General features: G+C 48.1%; 1 protein-coding gene across 1 annotated transcript in view; it reads right to left on the bottom strand.

Moving 5' to 3' along the window:
* bnip3 (BCL2 interacting protein 3) overlaps positions 1–20,693 on the bottom strand; it is a 46,633-nt gene that overhangs the window by 6,745 nt on the left and 19,195 nt on the right. The window contains exons 2-5 of the mRNA XM_072479158.1: positions 13,535–13,715; positions 6,639–6,723; positions 4,325–4,431; positions 3,659–3,808 (exon numbers count right to left, since the gene is read on the bottom strand). Coding sequence (XP_072335259.1) covers positions 3,659–3,808; positions 4,325–4,431; positions 6,639–6,723; positions 13,535–13,715 — 523 coding nt within the window. The remainder of the gene's footprint in view (positions 1–3,658; positions 3,809–4,324; positions 4,432–6,638; positions 6,724–13,534; positions 13,716–20,693) is intronic.

Genomic DNA, 20,693 nt, shown 5'->3' with positions numbered 1-20,693 from the left:
TGCGCCTCCGCCTTCCTGGTGGTCAACAGGTCGAATTTGGTCTGGAGGCTACGCCTCTCCCTCAACAGTCACCCTCCGGCACCTCCGCATACCTCCGGTCTATCCTGACCATCTCCCCCACCAGCCTCTCCCTCTCCCTCTGCTCTCCTTGTTGGCCCTAATGGAGATCAGATCCCCCTAACCACCGCCTTTAGCGCCTCCCAGACCATCCTCACTCAGACCTCCCCATTATCGTTGGCCTCCAGGTATCTCTCTATGCTTCTTCGGACCTGCTCGCTCACCTCCTCGTCATCCAACAGCCCCACCTCCAAGTGCCACAATGGGCGCTGGTCCCTCTCCTCCCCCAGCTCTAGGTCTACCCAATGAGGGGCGTGATCCGAAATGGCTATCGCCGAGTACTCGGTATCCTCTACTTTTGCAATCAGCGCCCTACTCAAAATGAAAAAGTCGATTCGAGAATAAGCCTTATGGACATGTGAGAAGAATGAAAATTCCCTAGCCCCCGGCCTTGCAAATCTCCAAGGGTCCACCCCTCCCGTCTGGTCCATAAACCCCCTCAGCACTTTAGCCGCCGCCGGCCTCCTACCCGTCCTAGACCTGGAGCGATCCAGTGCCGGATCCAACACCGTGTTAAAGTCCCCCCCCCCCATTATCAGGCCCTCCACTTCCAAATCCGGGATCCGACCCAAAATGCGCCGCATAAAACCCGCATCGTTCGGGGCGTACACATTGACCAGCACCACCCTTTCCTCTTGCAGCTTACCAATTACCATTACCTGCCCCCATTGTCTGTCTCAATGCTCGACGCCTCGAACGACACCTTCTTTCCCACCAAGATCGCCACCCCCCGATTTTTGGCATCCAGCCCCGAATGAAACGCCTGGCCTACCCACCCCTTCCTCAATCTTACCTGGTCTGTCACCTTCAGGTGTGTCTCCTGGAGCATGACCACATCTGCCGTCAGCCCCTTCAGGTGTGCGAACACCCGGGCCCACTTAACCGGCCCGTTCAGCCCCCTTACGTTCCAGGTTATCAGCCGGAACAGGGGGCTACCCCCCCCCCCCCCGCCCCCCAACCCAAAAAAGCCCGCGCTTTCCACCTGCCCAGCCCCGCCCCCTCTGTCGCAGCTCCTTTTACAGGCCCAGTCCCCTCACCCCCGACTCGGGCCTCCCCCTCCCCCGCGGGGCCCCATCCCCCCTACCGGCCATCCACCCCCTACTCCGTTTACCCTCCAAGAGCCCACCCGACAGACCCAACCAAAACAGTGCCCAACCCACCCTAACCACCCACACCAAACCAAAACTGAACAAGAACAAATAACTCCCCCTCAAAATGTAACACAACAGCAATCCCCAACCAACCCCAAACCCGACTCCCCATCCAGACCCTCCGTTTCTGTCCAGCTTCTCGGACTGAACAAAGGCCCACGCCTCCTCCAGGGACTCAAAATAATGAGTCCTTGTAGGTGACCCACAGAAGTGCCGGCTACAGCATGCCAAATTTCACTCCCTTCCTGTGCAGCACCGCTTTCGCCCGGTTGTACCCGGCCCTCTTCTTTGCCACCTCCGCGCTCCAGTCCAGATATTCTCGAACCTCTGCATTCTCCCACCTGCTGCTCCTTTCTTTCTTGGCCCACCTGAGTACGCACACCCGATTAGCGAACCGATGAAACCGCACCAACACCACCCGCGGCGGCTTGTTAGCCTTGGGCCTCCTCGCCAGCACTCTATGGGCTCCTTCCTGCTCCAGGGGCCCCTGGAAGGACCCCGCTCCCATCAGCGAGTTTAACATGGTGACCACATAGGTCCCCACGTCCGACCCCTCCAGCCCCTCCGGGAGGCCCAGGATCCGCAGATTCTTCCGCCTCGACCGATTCTCCATCTCCTCGAACCGTTCCTGCCATTTCTTGTGTAGCGCCTCGTGCGCCTCCACCTTTACCGCTAGGCCCAAGATCTCGTCCTCGTTATCTGAGATCTTTTGTCGGACCTCACGGATCGCCACCCCCTGGGCCGCCTGGGTCTCCAGCAGCTTATCAATAGAAGCCTTCATCGGCTCTAGCAGGTCTACTTTGAGCTCCCTGAAGTAGCACTGGATAACCTCCTGCTGCTCCTGCGCCCACTGCATCCACGCCGCCTGGTCCCCGCCCGCCGCCATCTTGCTCTTCTTCCCTCGCACTTTCTGTGGCTTCACCACCACTTTTTTAGTCGCCCCGCTCCTGGTCCAAGCCATACACTGTTGGGGGAATGTTGCAGTCTTCTTCCCACATCGGGAAATGTCGCAAAATTGCCGTTGGGGGCCCTGAAAATAGCCCAAACGTCCGTTCCAAGCGGGAGCTGCCGAACGTGAGACTTAGCTCTGCATAGCCGCAACCGGAAGTCCGAGAGAAACTATTTCTAAAGAGAGGTGAGAACCAGAGGAGTTATTTATATTTAAGGTGATTGGCAAAAGAATCAACGGTGACATGAAAAAACAATTTCTGTTTACCCACTACCTATCTGAGTGGGTGGTGGTGACAGATTCAATTGTGGGTTTTAAAAGGGAATTAGATAAGCACTTGAAGAAATTTGCAGGGTTACAGGGAAAAGGTGGAGGAGTGGGACCACTGAATTACCCTTGCAGAAAGTTAGTGTGAACTCAGTGGGCCAAATGGCCTCCACTGTGCTGTTACCAGCCTATTAATCTGAAGGGCACTGGAGCTCCTCTACCATTTAGGCCAATGTATAATGGTAACATTTATACTTGTGGGTTAAAGAACTCTGAACACATACCCCTTCATCCATCATTTGGTTGGGATAAGATTTCCTCTCTCAAAGAAGTATTTTTTAAACATGTGGACATCAAATTTTCACAGGGTCCACCAGATCCCCAAATGAAACTTTAGCAGAAATTGAAGAAAATGCCCATTTTTAACAGTTTTCCTAGATTTCTGCCAATCTCCCACTGAAGAACCCCTGTGGAAATTTCAGATGAGTCCATCTACTGGTAAAATTGTTCAGCAAACTTTAGATTAATAAAGGTGAAAAAAAATCTTTGACAAATAGTCAATATTTTTTTATTCTTTCCACATAAGGTTATTATAAAAACGTGGATGTGGACAAATCTCCAGAACGGTTAAGGACAGGGCAAGTGTATTTGTATTTTATATATTTTCAACTTTACTCTTTGGAGCAGGAAGGGGTAGAACTTTGGCAGTGGTTCTTCGATTTCCCACTGTAAATACAGTGAAAATCCAGCAAAATGGGTTCCTGTGGATCTGCTAGTTAGAGTGGAAAATGCCATGTAGATATCAATTCTGAATGCTGGAACATTGAGCAAGATATCACAACTAGCTGTGTGAGGATCAACAAGTCTGTATTTAGGGATGCACATTGATTGCATAAAGCATTCAAGATGGATCAAAGGGAGGCACGAGGTTAATCACAGCAGAAAACTCCGCTTCACTGACAAAGCTGTTTTTTTTCAATTATTGAATAATGTTTATAACTGAGTGTCAAAGTGATTTCTGAACCAGATACAGTACAAATTTTCACCAAGTATCTGAAGTTGGCCAAATCAGTACAGCGAAAATAAGCCCTTTCAATGAACATTTGAATCAGGGTAGTAAATAGATCCTGATGTAACTCTAACTCTAATAATCAACAGACTGATGGCTACTTACCCCAAACCAATAGCTAATATGTGGGAGATGAGCAATGAAGGTAAGAAGACTTTCAGAAATTCAGCTGAGAAAATTCCACCTTTTTTCATGACTCCCGTGTTCCTCATACTCAGAGTGGCAGAACGCTTTGGGTGTTTGAACTGGAATTCCCTATTTCAGAATACACATTTTAGCTGGTGCAGTGTTGTTACAAATATTACAAAGTAACAAAAATGATGAATGTTACAACAAAAAGCAAGTCGTTTGGCTGCTCAATTGCATGCTGGATCTTTTTTATATGAAACATCCAGTCTAATCTCTCTTGCCTGCCTGCTCCCTTGACCATTTAAAGCCTCTAGTTATGAAGCAATGATCTACTTCTACATTAAAAGAATTTATGCACTTTGGTTCAGTAGTTTTTGGCAGAGAATTCCACATTCTGCCCACATCTTCTCATGGTTCTTTTCAAACGTTTCTTCAACTTTTTATGTCCCATCATCACTCTATTGATTACCAACAGAAATAATCAACTATCATTCATCCCACCAGAATCCATCATAATTTTGAACATCTTTATCTGATTGGGCTCCATTTTGCTGATCCCATATCTGTGGGTCATGCTGCGGAGACACAGCAATTAGATGAGCGACAGAAAAGGCTAATAATGCGCAACAAGTTTATACTTACTTTGGAGGGATATTTTCTGGCCTGCTTGACCAATCCCAGATCCAATCAGCACTTTTCTTCATTATATTTTCGACCTCTCTCTTTCTCTCAAGATAATCTTCTTCAGACTGAATAAAGAGATAATGAAAATATTATTAGATATATGGCGGGATTCTCCGACCCCCCGCCGGGCCGGTGTGAATCACGCCCCAATGCCGGCTGCTGAATTGTCCGCCGTTTTTTTGGCGGGGGCGGGAATTGCGCCGTCCTGGTCGGGGGGCGGTTGGCAGTGGCCCCCCCGGCGATTCTCCGCTCCGCAATGGGCCGAGCGGCCGCCCGTTCTTGGCCTGTCCCGCTGGCATAAATTACACAAGGTTCTTACTGGTGTGACCTGGCTCTGCAGGTGGCCTGCGGAGGCCTCGGGGGGGATCTGGCCCCGGCGGCGGGGGGAGGGGGGGGGGGGGCGCCGCATGGTGGCCTGGCCCGCGATCAGGGCCCACCGATCTGTGGGCGGGCCTGTGCCGTGGGGCACTCTTTCCCTCCGTGCTGGCTATGGGAGCTTTACCGCGGCCGGCGAGGAGAAGAAACCCCCTGCGCATGCGCAGGAATCACGGCAGCGGTTCTGGGAAAACACTGGTGCTCCGGCGCAGGCGCCAACTCGCACCGGCCGTCGTAGGCCTTTCGGCGCCAGTTGGCGCGCCAACCACTCCAGCGCCGGCCAAGCCCCCGAAGGTGCGGAGGGTTCCGCACCTTCCAGGCGGCCCGACGCCGGAGTGGTTCACACTGCTCTTTGGCACCGGTATGGCCTGCCCGCCGGATACCGGAGAATTCTAGCCATAGACAATGGTATTCAGACTTGCACATGTCTATCACCTCATTTCACCTGATTATAGAAGTAAATCTATAATTTTGGGAAAAAACATCTATTTCATTCTAATTTTAACAGAGGAATCAACACATCGATCTTAATCTCCTCAAAATGGGTTGAAAATGACCACAATGGTGGCCCAAGATGGTGACCAGAAAAGCTGGGGTAACCCCACCTCCCGCGATTTCCCAGAGCTCCAATGCAATTGCACGCCCATCAGGCACTTAACTGCTTTGGTGTCAGGGCTTCTATCCCTTTAAATATGAAGATCCCACCTCTAGGAGCTACTGGCAATTTGGAGCATTTGCAGCTCTTCACTCCCAGCATCGTCACCGGGAGCGGTAGCCATTGTTGGTCTGCAGTCAGCCTGGACCATCAACAATGGAGGTCCTGGAATGGAGGCAAGGGTTCATTCAGGCTGTCCAGGGTTAGTCATGCTGGCCCAGGTGAGGGTTCGGTTTTGAGGGACCAATTGTTGCCACTGGGAAAGCCCTCCATAGTGGAAAGAGCCCCTTAAGTTGTCATTAATTAACCACTTAAGGGTCTCAATCGGCTTCCAGGAAGGATGCCACCCTTAACTTCTCCAAATCTGACAAAATTGGAGGGAGTTGGAAAAGTGATGGACACTTCACCTGCCCCCACCACCCCCAGCCTGCCACACAGCCCAGAGGCAGATTTAAATTCTTCCCAATGTAATTTGACAGTTCCTTTCAAATTTTGAAACTTTAGTTATAAGATATATCTGGATGATTGTTACATATTTGCAATGCCTCGTAATATGTTAAATATATTGCAACTCTGTGCACCTACTGTTACAGTTTTACAATGTAAGTTACAACATTCATATTTATAATGGAAACTGCCTAAGCAAATTTGTCACACTATAATTATATCCTTCCATTAACATATCCTTTGCCATCACCTAGTCTCCATAATGTATCTGTGATTTTGCAAATTGAGTGCTGTTTATTAGCACCATCAATTGTTATTTTTTTGCAACTACATTTGACTAGTTTTGTCACGCAGCTTTGTATTGTGAACGGAAGGTTAGTTTTTGAAGCTTCCAATGTCAGAACTGAGTTTATTATTGTGCCAACTATAACTGAAAAATTCTTTTAACAGATTAAAAGATTTGTTTTTTTAAAAAATCACAGTCTGGAATTGTGTCACTGGAAATAATACGGGAAAGATAAATGTTCTTCATCACTCATTAAATAAGCAGCCTAAGCATATTCAGCATAATTATGTCATGTTACCAGTGTTATCAGTGCTACTGGTTATGGCTGATATATTTCAACTTATACTTTTTTAAAAACTGTGATACCTATTTGATCTTTTGTGAACAGTTTGCAAGCTCGCAAATAGATGGAAGGGAATTTTGATCAGATTTTAATTGAAATGTTAACAATTCAGTTGTCGGAGCATGATGTGTTTTTAGGGATAAACAATTTCCTCAATTTTTCTCACCTGCGAACTGTTTTTCTCTCCATTGCTATGTGTATCCATCTCTGAACTGCAGCGAGGCTGCTGAGGAGTCAAAGAACGTGGAGGGCTACAGAGAATCAAAAGAAACAATTCAAAAATTTCAACATTATACTAGAAATATAAAACATTGGCTTTAAAGAAAGAAGTACTGTCACTGAAAATTACAATTTGGCCTGTATTCTCCATTGCCAGTGTCAAACCAGCTTCCTGCTCCATGATCAATGTACTTTATCAGCACGCAAAGAATATACACAATTTAAAACAACCTCAGTACAAATCCATTAATAAAAGAAAATGGTTTTTCCCCAATATGTGAAGTAACAACACTTTTCCTACCTCAGTTATCATGTACAGTGAGATTGCACCACCACTCAATACGTATTTATTAAAGCACGCACTTCATTTCACCGGATTTCCGATTGACTAAACTTCAATTTTGAAGTTATCCCCTTCCTCTTTCTAAAACAGCAGTCAAAAATCAATTTTCGGGCGCTGTTAGTGCTGCTCAGTAAATGGTGGCTGAGAAGCGCAAGAGAAGTGTGAAGTGATTAAGCCCTTTGCAGAAGTTTATTTTCAGCCTTAAGAGATAATGGGGGAGTAATTCCTTTGCTTCGCATTGCATTCAGGTTGATTCCCAGGGAACAGGTAGCATTGCAGAACACCGGCAACAACAACGGAAGAATGCTGTGCAGAGCACACAGGAGTTGATACAAGTGCGTGCTGCACCGTTAAAAAATGTTCCCAATATATTTCCTTGGCTTCTAAGGCCATCAAGAATTAACTACATAGAGAATCACGTGACCTGAAAAAAAATAAAAGTGATGGCTCGAAACCAGATGGGCACCTAGAATTTTCCACTTTCACCAATCAGATAAGTCCAGCATACTTAATGCAATGTAATTCAGTCCAATCTACTGTCAACTATAACCGCAGTGCACACTTGTACACCAGTGTGAATTACCTACTCCATCTACCATTTGACTGCTGGAAGGAATAATGTTGACTATCCTGTGATGCATTTTACGTTGAAAATAAATGAAGAGGATAGTCATTAAAAAGAGGAGAATGTTCTCTCATCATTGATTTAAATCCAGTTCTCAAAAATATAATTGTGTGTTGACCCAATGCCCCATCCAGTTTCTAATGTTTCTAATTATTAACTCTGAGCAGGTATGCAGCCTTATGGAAAACACAACATCAACAGCCCTTTAGCTGCCTTTTCCCACCCTTGCTCTCAGATCCTTTGGAAAGAATACCAGGATTGACTTGGTTGCAGTTTTCTGGCAGCTGTTCAAGCGTAACAAAACATATGTAGTGGAGTTGGAGATTTGGTTTCAGTCTTGTCTGCTGATAAATGACTAAAACACACTAACTGACAGCACTTGGGTTTCCAACATTAGCTCAATTCCCTTTTAAATTATTGAGTTTCTTTACTCATGCAAGAACCATTAGAATCAACACTCAGCACACAATACATGAGCTCTTATCACAGATTATGTGTGGAACAATTTTAATGCTGTACCAGTTTGAGAATATATTAGGCTCTTGGGTACAATTCTAGGCAAAAATCTCACAATTTGGTAAATGAGCAGCAGATGGATGGTGATATGAAAATTAAACAGACATATAAAAGGCAGAAATGTTTCACGGTAACAACAGCAAAAATCTAGGGAACAGCATTTTGGGCTCTGTGCAATGATGCTGGTGCTGTCAGTGTTCAGGTTATTAATGTGCCTGTGCATGAAGGAACAGATTTTGCGCCATGGCACAAGGCCGGTTTATACACATAATTTATTAGTGTTCCTGAGGCATCTCCAGAAACATGCCTGGAACAACAGGACTCTGTTGTCAGATGCCTATAACAGCTGCTGACTACTCAGGGTGCACTGAATGGGGAAGGGGTACATAAAGTGTCTCACAGTGGATAATGGGCATGAGTGAGGTACTCGTGGGAGTGCTGTCCCTGATTTACAGGCAGATTTCCTTTGGTTCCTGTTCCAACTGGGCTCGAGCACATTGGATGCCTCCCACTGTAGCAGCAGCCCACAGCTATGCTGCACTGAAGTCTGACTAACTCTCTTATCTGAGTCAGAAGCATGGGCAACACAAGGCAAACACTTGAGAAACAAATGTATTTGAAGTGAAATGTTTCAGAATAGCTATCAGGCACTTTCTGGCAAAACACATGTCCATTGAGAAAATCAGACCAGTGTCAGGTCTCCCTAAAGGAACTGCTGTTCAACTAAGGAAGTTTTGACTTTAAAAGGCAGACCCTGCGTGGATGAGCAAAGGAGAAAGAGAAACTGCTTTACCGAAAAGCTACATGATCGTGAGTTCAAAACAGAAAGCAAATGATAAATCATTGAACAGGTGACACACACACAATATCCAGATGCCAAACGAATGGGATATAAAGTAAGAGATTAAACAGAACCTACAATGTCAATTGTAGGGTGCGATTCTCCGGTAAGATTTTGAATTATGTTAGCGAGCGGGAACTGCTGTGAGCTTCCTGGTGCTCGGCCCAGCAAGGCCGGATATGCCGTTCAACATTAATTGGTCCACTTAACATGGCCCTCTAATACAGCAAGCATTATAAAATATTCTGTGAATTAGGAATGGTGACCATATTATCCTTTGTATTAAATGTAAAATGGTTGAGGGCAGCTCGCAGTAAGAAGTTAGTTGGGGCCTCATAGGAGGCAGATAGGTGATAAGGGAGAGACTGATTCTGTTTTCGTAAGAATCCAAGCTGCTGGCATTAGCAGTTATCAGAGGGAACGAACAGGCTTCTCGCTGCAAACGAAGGCTCGCCAGCCAATTCGCCGGCACAGCGCTCACCAGCCCCTCGCTAACAAGGTCGAGCAGCACTTAAACAGCTCTTGCTCAGACAACACCAGCCAGCTCGCAAAAATGGCACCCAGGAGACCGGCCCCAAGATTTGGGGATGCAGATCTGGGGAGGCCCCTAGACGCAGTGGAGGCCAGGAGGGATGTCCTGTCCCCCCAAGGGTCCCGGAAGGTCAGTCACATGGCAGCCAGTGCTGCCTGCATTGAGGTGGCGACGGCTGTGAGCACCGGGAATGTGACCAGGAGGACTGGTCTCCAGTGCCGGACAAAGGTCAATGAACTACACCAGGTAGCACCAGTGAGTCAAACCAACCCACACCCACTTCTCCATGCAACCCCCAAACCTGCCTCTACCCCACATTTCCCTTCAAACCCCGGACCCTTCCTTGACACCACCCCGTCCCTCCCCAGCACTGTGAACCACGCCCGTGGTTAACAATGCCCTCTCTGTGTCTCCTCAGGAAAAGCTCTCCCACAACCATCGGGAGAGGGCCCAGATTGGTGGTGGGGTGCCGGACATCAGGATCCTCACCACCTTCGAGGAGCGTGCCCTGGAGATAATGTGTGAGGGTGAGGCCAGAGCAGTCGCAATGCGGAGGCTGGCGGACACCGCAGAGGTGTGGAATCACCGGGAACCATCCAGAGGACCTGTCAAACATGAGTTGTTATTGCCTTACTGACTGACCCATTCCTCCCACTGAACATATGTCCATTCTCCCACAGCTGTCATTCCCGGCCTCCACCAGCACAGATACACGCACCACGGTGGAAAATGTTAGTGGTCAGGCTTCTGGGATGGCACGGTAGCACAGTGATTAGCACAGTTGCTTCACAGCACAATGGTCCCAGGTTCGTTTCCCGGCTTGGGTCATTGTGCGGAGTTTGCACGTTCATCCCATGTCTGCTTTGGTTTCCTCTGGGTGCTCTGGTTTCCTCACACAGTCCAAAGATGTGCAGGTTAGGAGGACTGGTCACGCGAAATTTCCCTTGGTGTACAAAAAAGTCTAGGAGGGGTTACGGGGATAGGGTGGAGGTGTGGGCTTAGGTAAGGTGCTCTTACCAAGGGCCTGTGCAGACTCGATGGGCCGAATGGCTTCCTGCACTGCAAATTCTATGATTCTACAATTCAATCTGGTGAGAACCACACAGCTGCTGATGCACATCAGGTGGAGGCAGGAATACTCAGGCAAGACAGCAGTCGAAGGTCTGCTAGATCCCAGGACCCAGCTCGGTCCCAGCCTGATGCTTAGCCTATGGAAGAGGTGATTCTGGAACTAATGGAGATGATAGGGAGCGGTCAGAGGGAGGTGTCAGGGACACCAGCAGATCCATGGCCGATTGGAGGAGTCCCAGACGCTCGGGGCACAGGAGATGTCGCCGGCAATGTGTGGTACCAAGGCCAACACTGCTATGGTGGTGACTGCAATGGAGAGCCTGGTGCACGACATCGGCACCAATAGTGAAGGTGTCCAAGGCGTCGCGCAGTCGGTGACGGCCATAGCTGAGGGTCTCGGCAGAATATCCTCATCGCTGGGGATGTCAGCCAATATCAGGGTGACCTTGATGAAGTTCCGCGGGACATGTCCCAAGGTGATGCAGAGCATGTCCCAGTCTCTGAGGACCATTGCCAAGGGCATCAACACGAAGGTGCAGACCATGGGGAGCCGCCAGGGCTGGCAGTGCCAGATTATGCAGGGCAGCTGGGGCTTGAACCAGCAGCCCCTCCATCCCAAGGTGAACCTCAGGGCACTATGGCCAACCCGGACCAATCCCATGGACGATGGTGGCCACCAGCTCCCCCGGAGTTTACCCCTCCGATGACGGCGCGTCTCGAAGCCAGGAGCAGGGCGGCATGGCTATGCATGTGCCGCCAACAAGTGGGCCCGGGCCCTCCGGCCCCAGAGGACGCCCGCTGGGGCATCAAAGGCCATGGGACGTGGTAAGCAGCTGGCTGCCTCCACGTCTGATGTGCATCTTGGGGACAAAGCTAGATGTAGCGGTACAGCTGGGAAGGCAAAGCACATCGAGAATCACTGAGGGCACCAGGGAAAGGGGTGGGTAGGTAGGGGGTGAGGGGAGAGGTTGAGGGTGTGGAGGGGGACAGCACCACTGGGAGAGTGGGGAATTGTTACACAAATTAAACACTCTTGTGCACAGCTAGAATGATGCCTCTGTTTCATCTTCCACAATGCGGGCCGACCTCCGAACACTTGCTTCTTCTCTCCAGGCACTCACCCACCCTCCGGCCGTGGACATGTCACCAGAGCTGTGTCCCATCCCCTGGGTGTTCGGATATTGACTGCTGCATGTGTGGTGTTGCCTTCCGCAGTGATCAGGCACAGTGTCCAAACATCGTGGTCTGATTAGGATGCGAGGCAATAATTCCCACATGCTACATGGCCCGCCTACCCACAGGAATCCACTTGGGTTTTGTGAAGTGGCCATCTAACCACGATTGCCGATTCCCTATTAGCTATAGCCTTCAGCTGCATGGCCAGAGGCCTCGGCAGTTGGTGTGGGTTCAGGCTGATCGGTGGAGCAGACTGACAGGGACAAGGGTTGCCCCGGAATGGGGTTGGGACCCAGGGGTTGGCATGGTGGTGCCCCGAGCGATTGCCCCCTCCAGTTGACCGTCCAGCCCCCTCTCCCCAACCTCATTTTTGGCCTCTCCTGCTATTCACTGGCCTCGTAATGCTTGAACGTGAGTGTAACGAGGCCAGAAGATCGCATAGAAACCATTACAGACTGAACGTAAATACCTCATCCAACTGGAAGTCTAGACTGAACGATCCAACTAGAAGATGTCCATCTGAAACAGAGACTTTTAACCTTTTACTTTTGGATTATTTTTACACCCTTGTGCTTGTCTGTCTTGTGTGTGTATAGAGGGTGGGGCAAGTTAAAGAGAGGGGTTAGAAATTAGATAGTAGTTAACGAGTTGTAGTCTTTGCCTATTTAATTATAGTTATTGTTATTAATAAAATTTAATTGTGTTTAAATTTACAAAGCTGGTGATTGTCGTTATTGGTCTGCCAAAGACCAAACACTTTATTTTTAAAATTAAGAGTTAATTTTGTTGTGACCCCAGATCAAGTGGGGCTGAAATTGACCGCGTACTAGTCCAGGATGTCGTAACACTGCAGTTGGAAAAATGGCTGCAGTTGCAGTTTTATCTGTAAATGGTTTACAGACTAAATTCTCAAAGTACAATGGAAATATAAGCCAACCCTGTGGATTTTGTGAGAATTGTAAGCCACTTTTAATAAACTAGCCACCTGGACAGCGTCTTGGGTTAAAAGCCAATTAGTGTGGGGTGTTGGATGAGGTGGGAAATAGTAGGATAGGGGGATTGGAGAATTGTGTATGTAAGCCACATTGGCTGGGTGTGGGTGTTGGTTGGGTGTTATTTATTTTGTTGCTTTTCCCTCTTGAAAATTGTTAAAATTATATATGCCTTAATAAAAATATTTTTAAAAGCCAAATAGTACATAACTACAGTTATAAAGGTTGACAAAACGGGAGTATTAACGGCCCATTCGCAGCAGTTGCTGAACAAATGGATGTTCTCAGGCCAGGGGTGTGGCCTGCTGATCCACTGCATTCCATGGACAATGTGTGCTGGGAGAAGAAGTCGAATTAAAGCAAAAAACCTCAGAACATCCGAGCAGCAAGAACCCAGGAGTAACCCTTACAAGAAGCATGTGCCTGAACGGCAATCAAATACTCATCCCTTTTGACATGAGCTTGATCAACTCATTCGTGTGGATAATACCGTAGCCTTTTGCCTAGTCTCCGATTAGTAGTCCAGTATAGGTTAAATGGGTTAAGATTTGTTAATAAAGTTCAGTTTTATGAAGTTCCTGTACTTGTCTCTTTGTCCAACATGTCGATGGTTAACCCCCCCCCCCCCCCCCCATGGCCAATAGAGAGAAGGAATAGTCAACGGGATATTCAATCATAACGGTTTAAAAACACAAATTAAATATTTTTATGGTTTATCTTTGTAGCAAAATTACATGTTGCATATACCTGTCACAGTGAGAGCTTCCTCTGGAGCTGGTTCGGCCCGATTCATGTTGAGCATCTAACAGTATTTTTTCCATTTCTCCATTGAGAATGGAAGTGGGTGCTGGAACCTGCTCTTGTCCTCCATTTTGTGTGCTGCTCCCATTGTTGCCATTGTTACTGTAGTGCAACTCTACCCAAGATCCTGAGTGGATTAAAAGTAAAATATTGTCAAATCCTCGCAAAAGTAATCTGGAATTAAGCAACATCCCACAATAACGTAGTATATGCATGCTGCTGCTGCACAAGCTATGGCATGTAACAGGATGTCACTGGACACATCTGGTAACTCAACATATGGGGTACAGGGGAGGGGACGATCTCATCACAAACATTAGCAATCAATGGTTATGAAAGACAAGATAACCAATTGATACCCTGGACATTTTGCCTTTCTTGGTTTCAGGCTTTTCTGATTATTGTATAGGATCTGGCTTCTCACAGGACATGCAGCCAATTGCTGATGTGATCTTTTTTACATTTGTATATGAATCTGAATAAGTATGATAGTTTGAAACATCAAATCTATTTTTATTCTCTGTACAGACATCAGTTTGTGGCCTGGAGGCCAGTTTGAATGTCTTCGTTCCCAGACAATAAGCCATAACTCTTTCTGATTCCCAAAACACTATTGTTTGAAAATAATAATTGTTGCTTGCAAACATTGCTCGGCAAAACAGCAAACCATTCTACACGCACATTGTAGCTTCCCATCTAAAATATAGTTTGTGAGGACGCGGGTTCGAATCCCAGCCCTGGGTCACTGTCCATGTGGAGCACATTCTCCCCATGTCTGCGTGGGTTTCACCCCCACAACCCAAAGATGTGCTGGTTAGGTGATTGGCCACACTAAATTGCCCCTTAATTGGAAAAGAAAAATAATTGGCTACTCTAAATTTATTTTAAAAATAAAATAAAATATTGTTTGTTCTTTGGTAACAAGTTTGGTCATACAAGTAACATAATAAACTCAGATTGAACTGCATTGAAAGAAAACCAAATCAATAATAAAGCCTGTTCTCTACTCTTCTTTGTTAAAAGAACTAAAAATGTAAATGCACAAACCAGTGAGGAAATCTGTTTTTAGAAATTCCCTTCAGACTGAGTTACTAACTAAATATGAATTCTTCCTCTTCATAAAGCAATGCATCGCGAAGTCTCGCAAGATGTGATAAGCCGGGCAAATCTTGCGAGAGACATCTTACGAGATTTACTGGATGTATCGCATCCGGAGTCAGGCATTTACCAGTTTCACTGAATATTGCAAGCTAGCACTGCTATTTGCTGCGTATATTCACTACTAATCAATGGGTGTTGGATCCCAATTGTAGGTTAATGTAAAAGAGAAGAGCAATTGGAGATGATGGAAATGGAGCAGTGAGAGAACAGGGGTGTACTGCACTATGCCTACCATCTACACCCGTTTAAGATGATTAATTGAAGGTCTATCTAATGAGAACTTACTGAAGAGATCTATGTTGAACCAAGTTGTCGTGAAAAGTTGAAACACTATGCATTATAATCTGCAAGCAAGAACCAGGCTTACAGCACTGTTCATGGTAAATCAAGGTAACAACTGCAGATAGGCGGCACAGTGCCACAGGGACCAGGGTTCAATTTTGGCCTTGGGTGACTGCGTGAAGTTAGCACATTCTCCCAGTGTCTGCATGGGTTTCCTCCGGATGCTCCGGTTTCCTCCCACAGTTCAAAGATGTGCAAGTTAGGTGGATTGATCATACTAAAATTGCCCCTTAGTATCCAGAGATGTGCAGGTTAGGTGGGGTTACATGCATAAGGAGGTGGAATGGACCTACGTAGGGTGCTCTTTCAGAGGGTCAGTGTAGACTTGATGGGATGAATGGCCTCCTTCTGCACTCATACCTCTCAGAGAGACAAAAGAGACTTGAGTATATCAGGTGAACCCTTTTATTTGTACAGTAAGAAGTCTTACAACACTGTGCTGCTGAAGATTGAATGCATACTGGGCTAAGATGTTCCTGCCATCTTGCTTCATTCGTAGTGTGCATAATTTTGAAGGTTGTGGCTTGTAGCCATGGATGTGAACATCTGGACAGATATAAGGAAATATTCCACTGGTGGATGCAGAGGGTTGAACCAGTTGTATTCCTGGAGGTTTAATCACATCATGTTTCTCTGCTGTCTGCAAGTGATATTGCAATTACCTTATACAAGTTAGGTTCCCTTTGTCAAGTGTCTTTGTTCTTACTGAGCCAAACCCATTAAGAATTTAATACCCTCAAGAGGAAAACAAAGAAAAGAAAAGAATGCTAATTTGTGACCTAAGGTTCCAGTCACAAACTGGATGAAATAACTATCTTGTTTGAACAGTGTATCTGTGCTACTTTAAGAAAGGATTCTTGGGTTATTGTTTTGTTTTCTTTCAAACCAGCTACACAGCACCTCTTAGATAGCATCTGGTCCAAAGAGCAGATTTCTTTTTAAACTAATTATGTTTTTATGTGATTGAGATTCCTGCTATTCTGTCACAGTCAATTTAGTTCTGGGGATGTGTTCAGGTAGCCTAGTGCCGATATTTTGGATCCTAATAGCTTTAGAGCTTTGAGATGCTACTTTGGGGGTCCACAATCCCACTGGTAAAGGCTGAGGAAGAAAGGGGACTGTGTAATTCTTGTCTTGCTCATGCTCAAGTTGAGCGAACTTGATGAATGAGACTATTCCAAGTGACCAGGTCAATTGTTCATCACCAAAATCTCCAGCAGCCCACTTCTCTTCAACCTGCTGCTACTCCTATTTTTTTAAATCACATTCATAAAGTCTCGCAGGACTATAATAACCTAACCCAGCAGGAAGTTGATCAGATTAGATTGGACAACTGTTTGACAACCAACTAATTGGACACTACTGAAGTTGTTCCAATCCCATCAATTTCCCACTGGGAAAAAAATTAACTCTTCGGACCGAGATTATTCTTTTCTCTCGCTCAACACTAACAAATCTTTTGGCTCAGATTGTGGAGTGAAAGGAAAAGTGCCAAATCAGGTCAAAATTTCCACACACTGATGCTGAGCCAAGGCTTGGACATCGGAAAAGTGGGGTGTGGAGGAGCATTTAATGTATTTGGAAAGAAAGATTTGAGCTGGAACTCTTTTAATAGAGCAGGTTTATGAAATGGAAAAGTTAACATCCTCGAGCAAATAAACAAAGAGCTTGTATCACCTCACTAATTCTAAGACTGTGTGTGCGTGCCAGAGGAGTTGCATTTCATGGTAATTCAGCGACAGATGGGAAATCTGAATTACTGAACTTCCCATATCAAAATGTGAATGTGTGGACAGTCAGTCTAAAGAATCGCTTGCTTGCACAAAAACATCTATGTCTGACAACTATTGCTAAATATGCCTCAGGTACCTCTGCACTTGACAGCATCTTATTCAGTTTGGGTCGTGCAGATATTAAGAGATTTAAAAGCTTTGGAGAGCTTGCAGAGGAAACGATCATAGAGAGATGTTAGAAAATTTCAAAGTAAAATAAAGAACATTGCAGATGCTGGCAATTTTTTAACTAAAAGGCAGAAATGTTGTAAACACTTCTCTGCTTCAATGTTGAAAAGTGGTTTGCACACCGGCACCTACAGCTTGCTGGATTGCAAAACCTGACGGTTTCTGACAAACATTTATTCCTTAATGAATACCACCAGAACAGGCAACCAGGTAATTTATTTCATTGCCATATGCGGAGCTTTGCAGTATGCAAACTGACTGCTGCACTATAACATGATTGGCTTATTTGGAATGTAAAATTGTAATACAAGTTAAAGTACATCGGTCCATAACTTCCTGACTCCCCAGCACAAAAATGTGCTGGGAATCTGATGCACTATCAATTACGACGAGATGAGAGTAGAGAGTAATCGAGGCTTTATTAAGCAGAGATTTGTGGCCTCCTGCAGCTGTTCGCAGAATGGGTGCAGCTCGGTGTGCACACACATTTATACTCCGCCTACTGGGCGGAGCCAGCAGGCAGGGATCTACCCCCGTACCTGTAGTACAGGAGCCTTACCATATTACCTCTAATAACAACTATTATACAATAAATGGTGACTACCACATTCACCCCCTGTTAAAAAAAGTCCAGCGGGGGTGGTGGAAATGTTTTTTTACAGGTTTGTGAAAATGTTAAGTTTAGTATGGTGAAAATTTACAAATTCAGCGGGTCGGGTGCCTTGATCCTCCTTTGTGAGCGCCTCGGTCCCGGTGGTGATGCAGGTGCTGACTTGGTTGCCTGTGGCTCCGGGAGTGTGTTGTCCTCATCTTCATCCCCGGGTGGAACCAGTGGGAGGACGGATCGTCCTGGGGCTGTAGTGAGGTACGCTGGGGGGAGGGGGAGTGGCGCCGGGGCAATCGGAGGGGGGGGGGGGGATCAGGTGGTGGTGGGCCGTGGGTGGGGATCCAGCTGGTGCCAGTCCTGAGGCGGCCGTCGGGGTACGCCACGCAGGCGTACTGCGGGTTCGCATGAAGTAATTGTACCCTTTCGACTAACGGGTCCGCCTTGTGGATCCGCACGTGTTCGTGGAGGAGAATGGGTCCTAGAGCTGCCAGGCACGCTGGGAGCGAAACCCCGGAGGTGGACTTCCTAGGGAAGGCAAGGAGACGTTCATGGGGGGTTTCATTAGTCACAGTGCAAAGTAGCGATCGAATAAAGTGTAAAGTGGAGCGCGTCGGGGTGGACCTCCTGCCAGCAGGAGACCGGGTGGTTTTTAGACCGCAGGGCCAGCATGACAGCCTTCCAGACCGTCCCATTCTCCCTCTCCACCTGCCCGTTTCCCCAGGGGTTGTAGCTGGTCGTCCTGCCCGAGGCGATGCCTTTGCCGAGCAGGAACTGATGCCGCTCATCACTCATAAAGGAGGATCCCCGATCGCTGTGGACGTAAGCGGGGAAACCGAACAGGGCGAAGATGCTGTTGAGTGCTTTAATGACCGTGGCAGACGTCATATCGGGGCATGGGATGGCGAAGGGGAATCGAGAGTATGCATCGACCACGTTCAGGAAGTACGTATTTCTGTCGGTGGAGGGGAGGGGCCCTTTGAAGTCCATGCTGAGGCGTTCAAAGGGGCGGGAGGCCTTCACCAGGTGCACTCTGTCTGGACGGTAGAAGTGTGGTTCGCACTCTGCGCAGACCTGGCAGTCTCTGGTGGCAGCCCTGACCTCTGCAATGGAGTAGGGCAGGTTGCGGGCCTTTATGAAGTGAAAGAACCGGGTGACCCCTGGGTGACAGAGACCATCGTGTAGGGCCCGGAGTCGGTCCACTTGTGCGCTGGCACATGTACCTCGGGATAGGGCATCGGGGGGCTCGTTGAGCTTCCCGGGCGATACAAAATCTCGTAATTGTAGGTGGAGAGCTCGATCCTCCACCTTAAAATTTTATCATTTTTGATCTTGCCCCGCTGTGTATTATTAAACATGAAGGCAACCGACCGTTGGTCAGTGAGGAGAGTGAATCTCCTGCCGGCCAGGTAATGCCTCCAATGCCGGAGGCATGGTGGGTGCGGGAAAAGAATGCCACGGGTCTGCCTGCCTGGTTGAGGGTGGCGGCCAAAGCGACGTCCGGTGCATCGCTCTCAAACTGAAAGGGGAGGGTCTCGTCGAGTGCGTGCATCTTGGCCTTGGTGCGGTTAAAGGCCTGGCGGGCTTCCGCCGTCAGGGGAAAAACGGTGGAGTGGATGAGTGGGCGGCTCTTGTCCGCATAGTTAGGGAACCACTGGGCATAATAGGAGAAAAACCCCAGACATCGTTTCAGGGCCTTTGGGCAGTGGGGAAGGGGGAGTTCCATGAGGGGGTGCATGGGGTCGTGGTCGTAGAACTCCATTTTCCACAACATAGCCAAGGATGGCTAAGCGTTCGGTGCGGAACACGCACTTCTCCTTATTGTACGTGAGGTTAAGGAGTTTAGCGGTGTGGAAACATTTGAAGAGGTTAGCGTCGTGGTCCTGCTGGTTGTGGCCGCAGATGGTGACGGGAAGGTGGCCCGCAGTCCGTACCGGTCAACCATTCGGTCCATCACACGTTGGAAGACCGAGACCCCGTTAGTGACGCCGAAAGGAACCCTAAGGAAGTGGTAAAGGCGGCCATGTGCTTCGAACGCAGTGTATTGGCGGTCCGCCATGCAGATGGGGAGCTGGTAGGCAGATTTCAGGTCCACTGTAGAGAAAACCTGGTACTGTGCAATCTGATTGAGCATATCAGATATGCGTGGGAGGGGGTACGCGTCGAGCTGCGTGTACCGAATGATGGTCTGACTGTGGTCAATAACCATCCTGTGTTTCTCCCCAGTCTTTACTACTACCACTTGGGCTCTCCAGGGGTTGTTGCTGGCCTCAATGATGCCTTCCCGCAGCAGCCGCTGGACCTCCGACCTGATGAAGGTCCTGTCCTGGGCAGTGTACCGTCTGCTCCTGGTGGCGACGGGTTTGCAATCCGGGGTGAGGTTTGCAAACAGGGAAGGTGGGTCGACCTTAAGGGTCGTGAGGCCGCATACGGTGAGGAGTGGTAGGGGTCCGCCGAATTTTAGAGGTTGCACTGGAAGTCCAGGCCGAGTAACAGCGCAGCGCAAAGGTTGGGGAGGGCGTAGAGCCGGAAGTTGCTGAACTCTACGCCCTGGACGGTGAGGATGGAGATGCAGTACCCCCGGATTGGGATCCAGAGGCCAGGGATATTCTCTGGGTAATGGGGTGTACCGCAAGGGAGCAGCGCCTTACCGTAGCGGGGTGGACGAAGCTTTCCATGCTCCCAGAGTCAAGAAGGCAAGACGTCTTGTGCCCATCAACTTTCACCATCGTCGTCGCGGTTGCGAGGTTGTGCGGCCGGGACTGGTCGAGCGTCATGGAGGCAAGCTGCGGCTAGTGTTGGTAGGCCCCGGGCTGGTCGGCGGCGGTGGCAGGCAATGAATGGCCAGATGAAGTGCCCGGCGAGCAGGGGTTTTGAGTCGCCGTCCAAAATGGTGGCGAAGATGGCGGCGCCCATGGTGGGCGGCGTTAAAGATGGCGGCACCCACGGGCCGCACGTAGTCTGCTGGGAGGAAGATGGCGGTGCCCACAGGCCGCACGCGATCTGCGGGGACAAAAATGGCGGCGCCCACTGGTCA

The sequence above is a fragment of the Scyliorhinus torazame genome, chromosome 16 (assembly GCF_047496885.1).
Source record: "Scyliorhinus torazame isolate Kashiwa2021f chromosome 16, sScyTor2.1, whole genome shotgun sequence".
Classification (NCBI taxonomy): domain Eukaryota; kingdom Metazoa; phylum Chordata; class Chondrichthyes; order Carcharhiniformes; family Scyliorhinidae; genus Scyliorhinus; species Scyliorhinus torazame.
The sequence above is the reverse complement of the archived record's forward strand: the minus strand, read 5'-3'. Positions and strand labels throughout refer to the sequence as shown.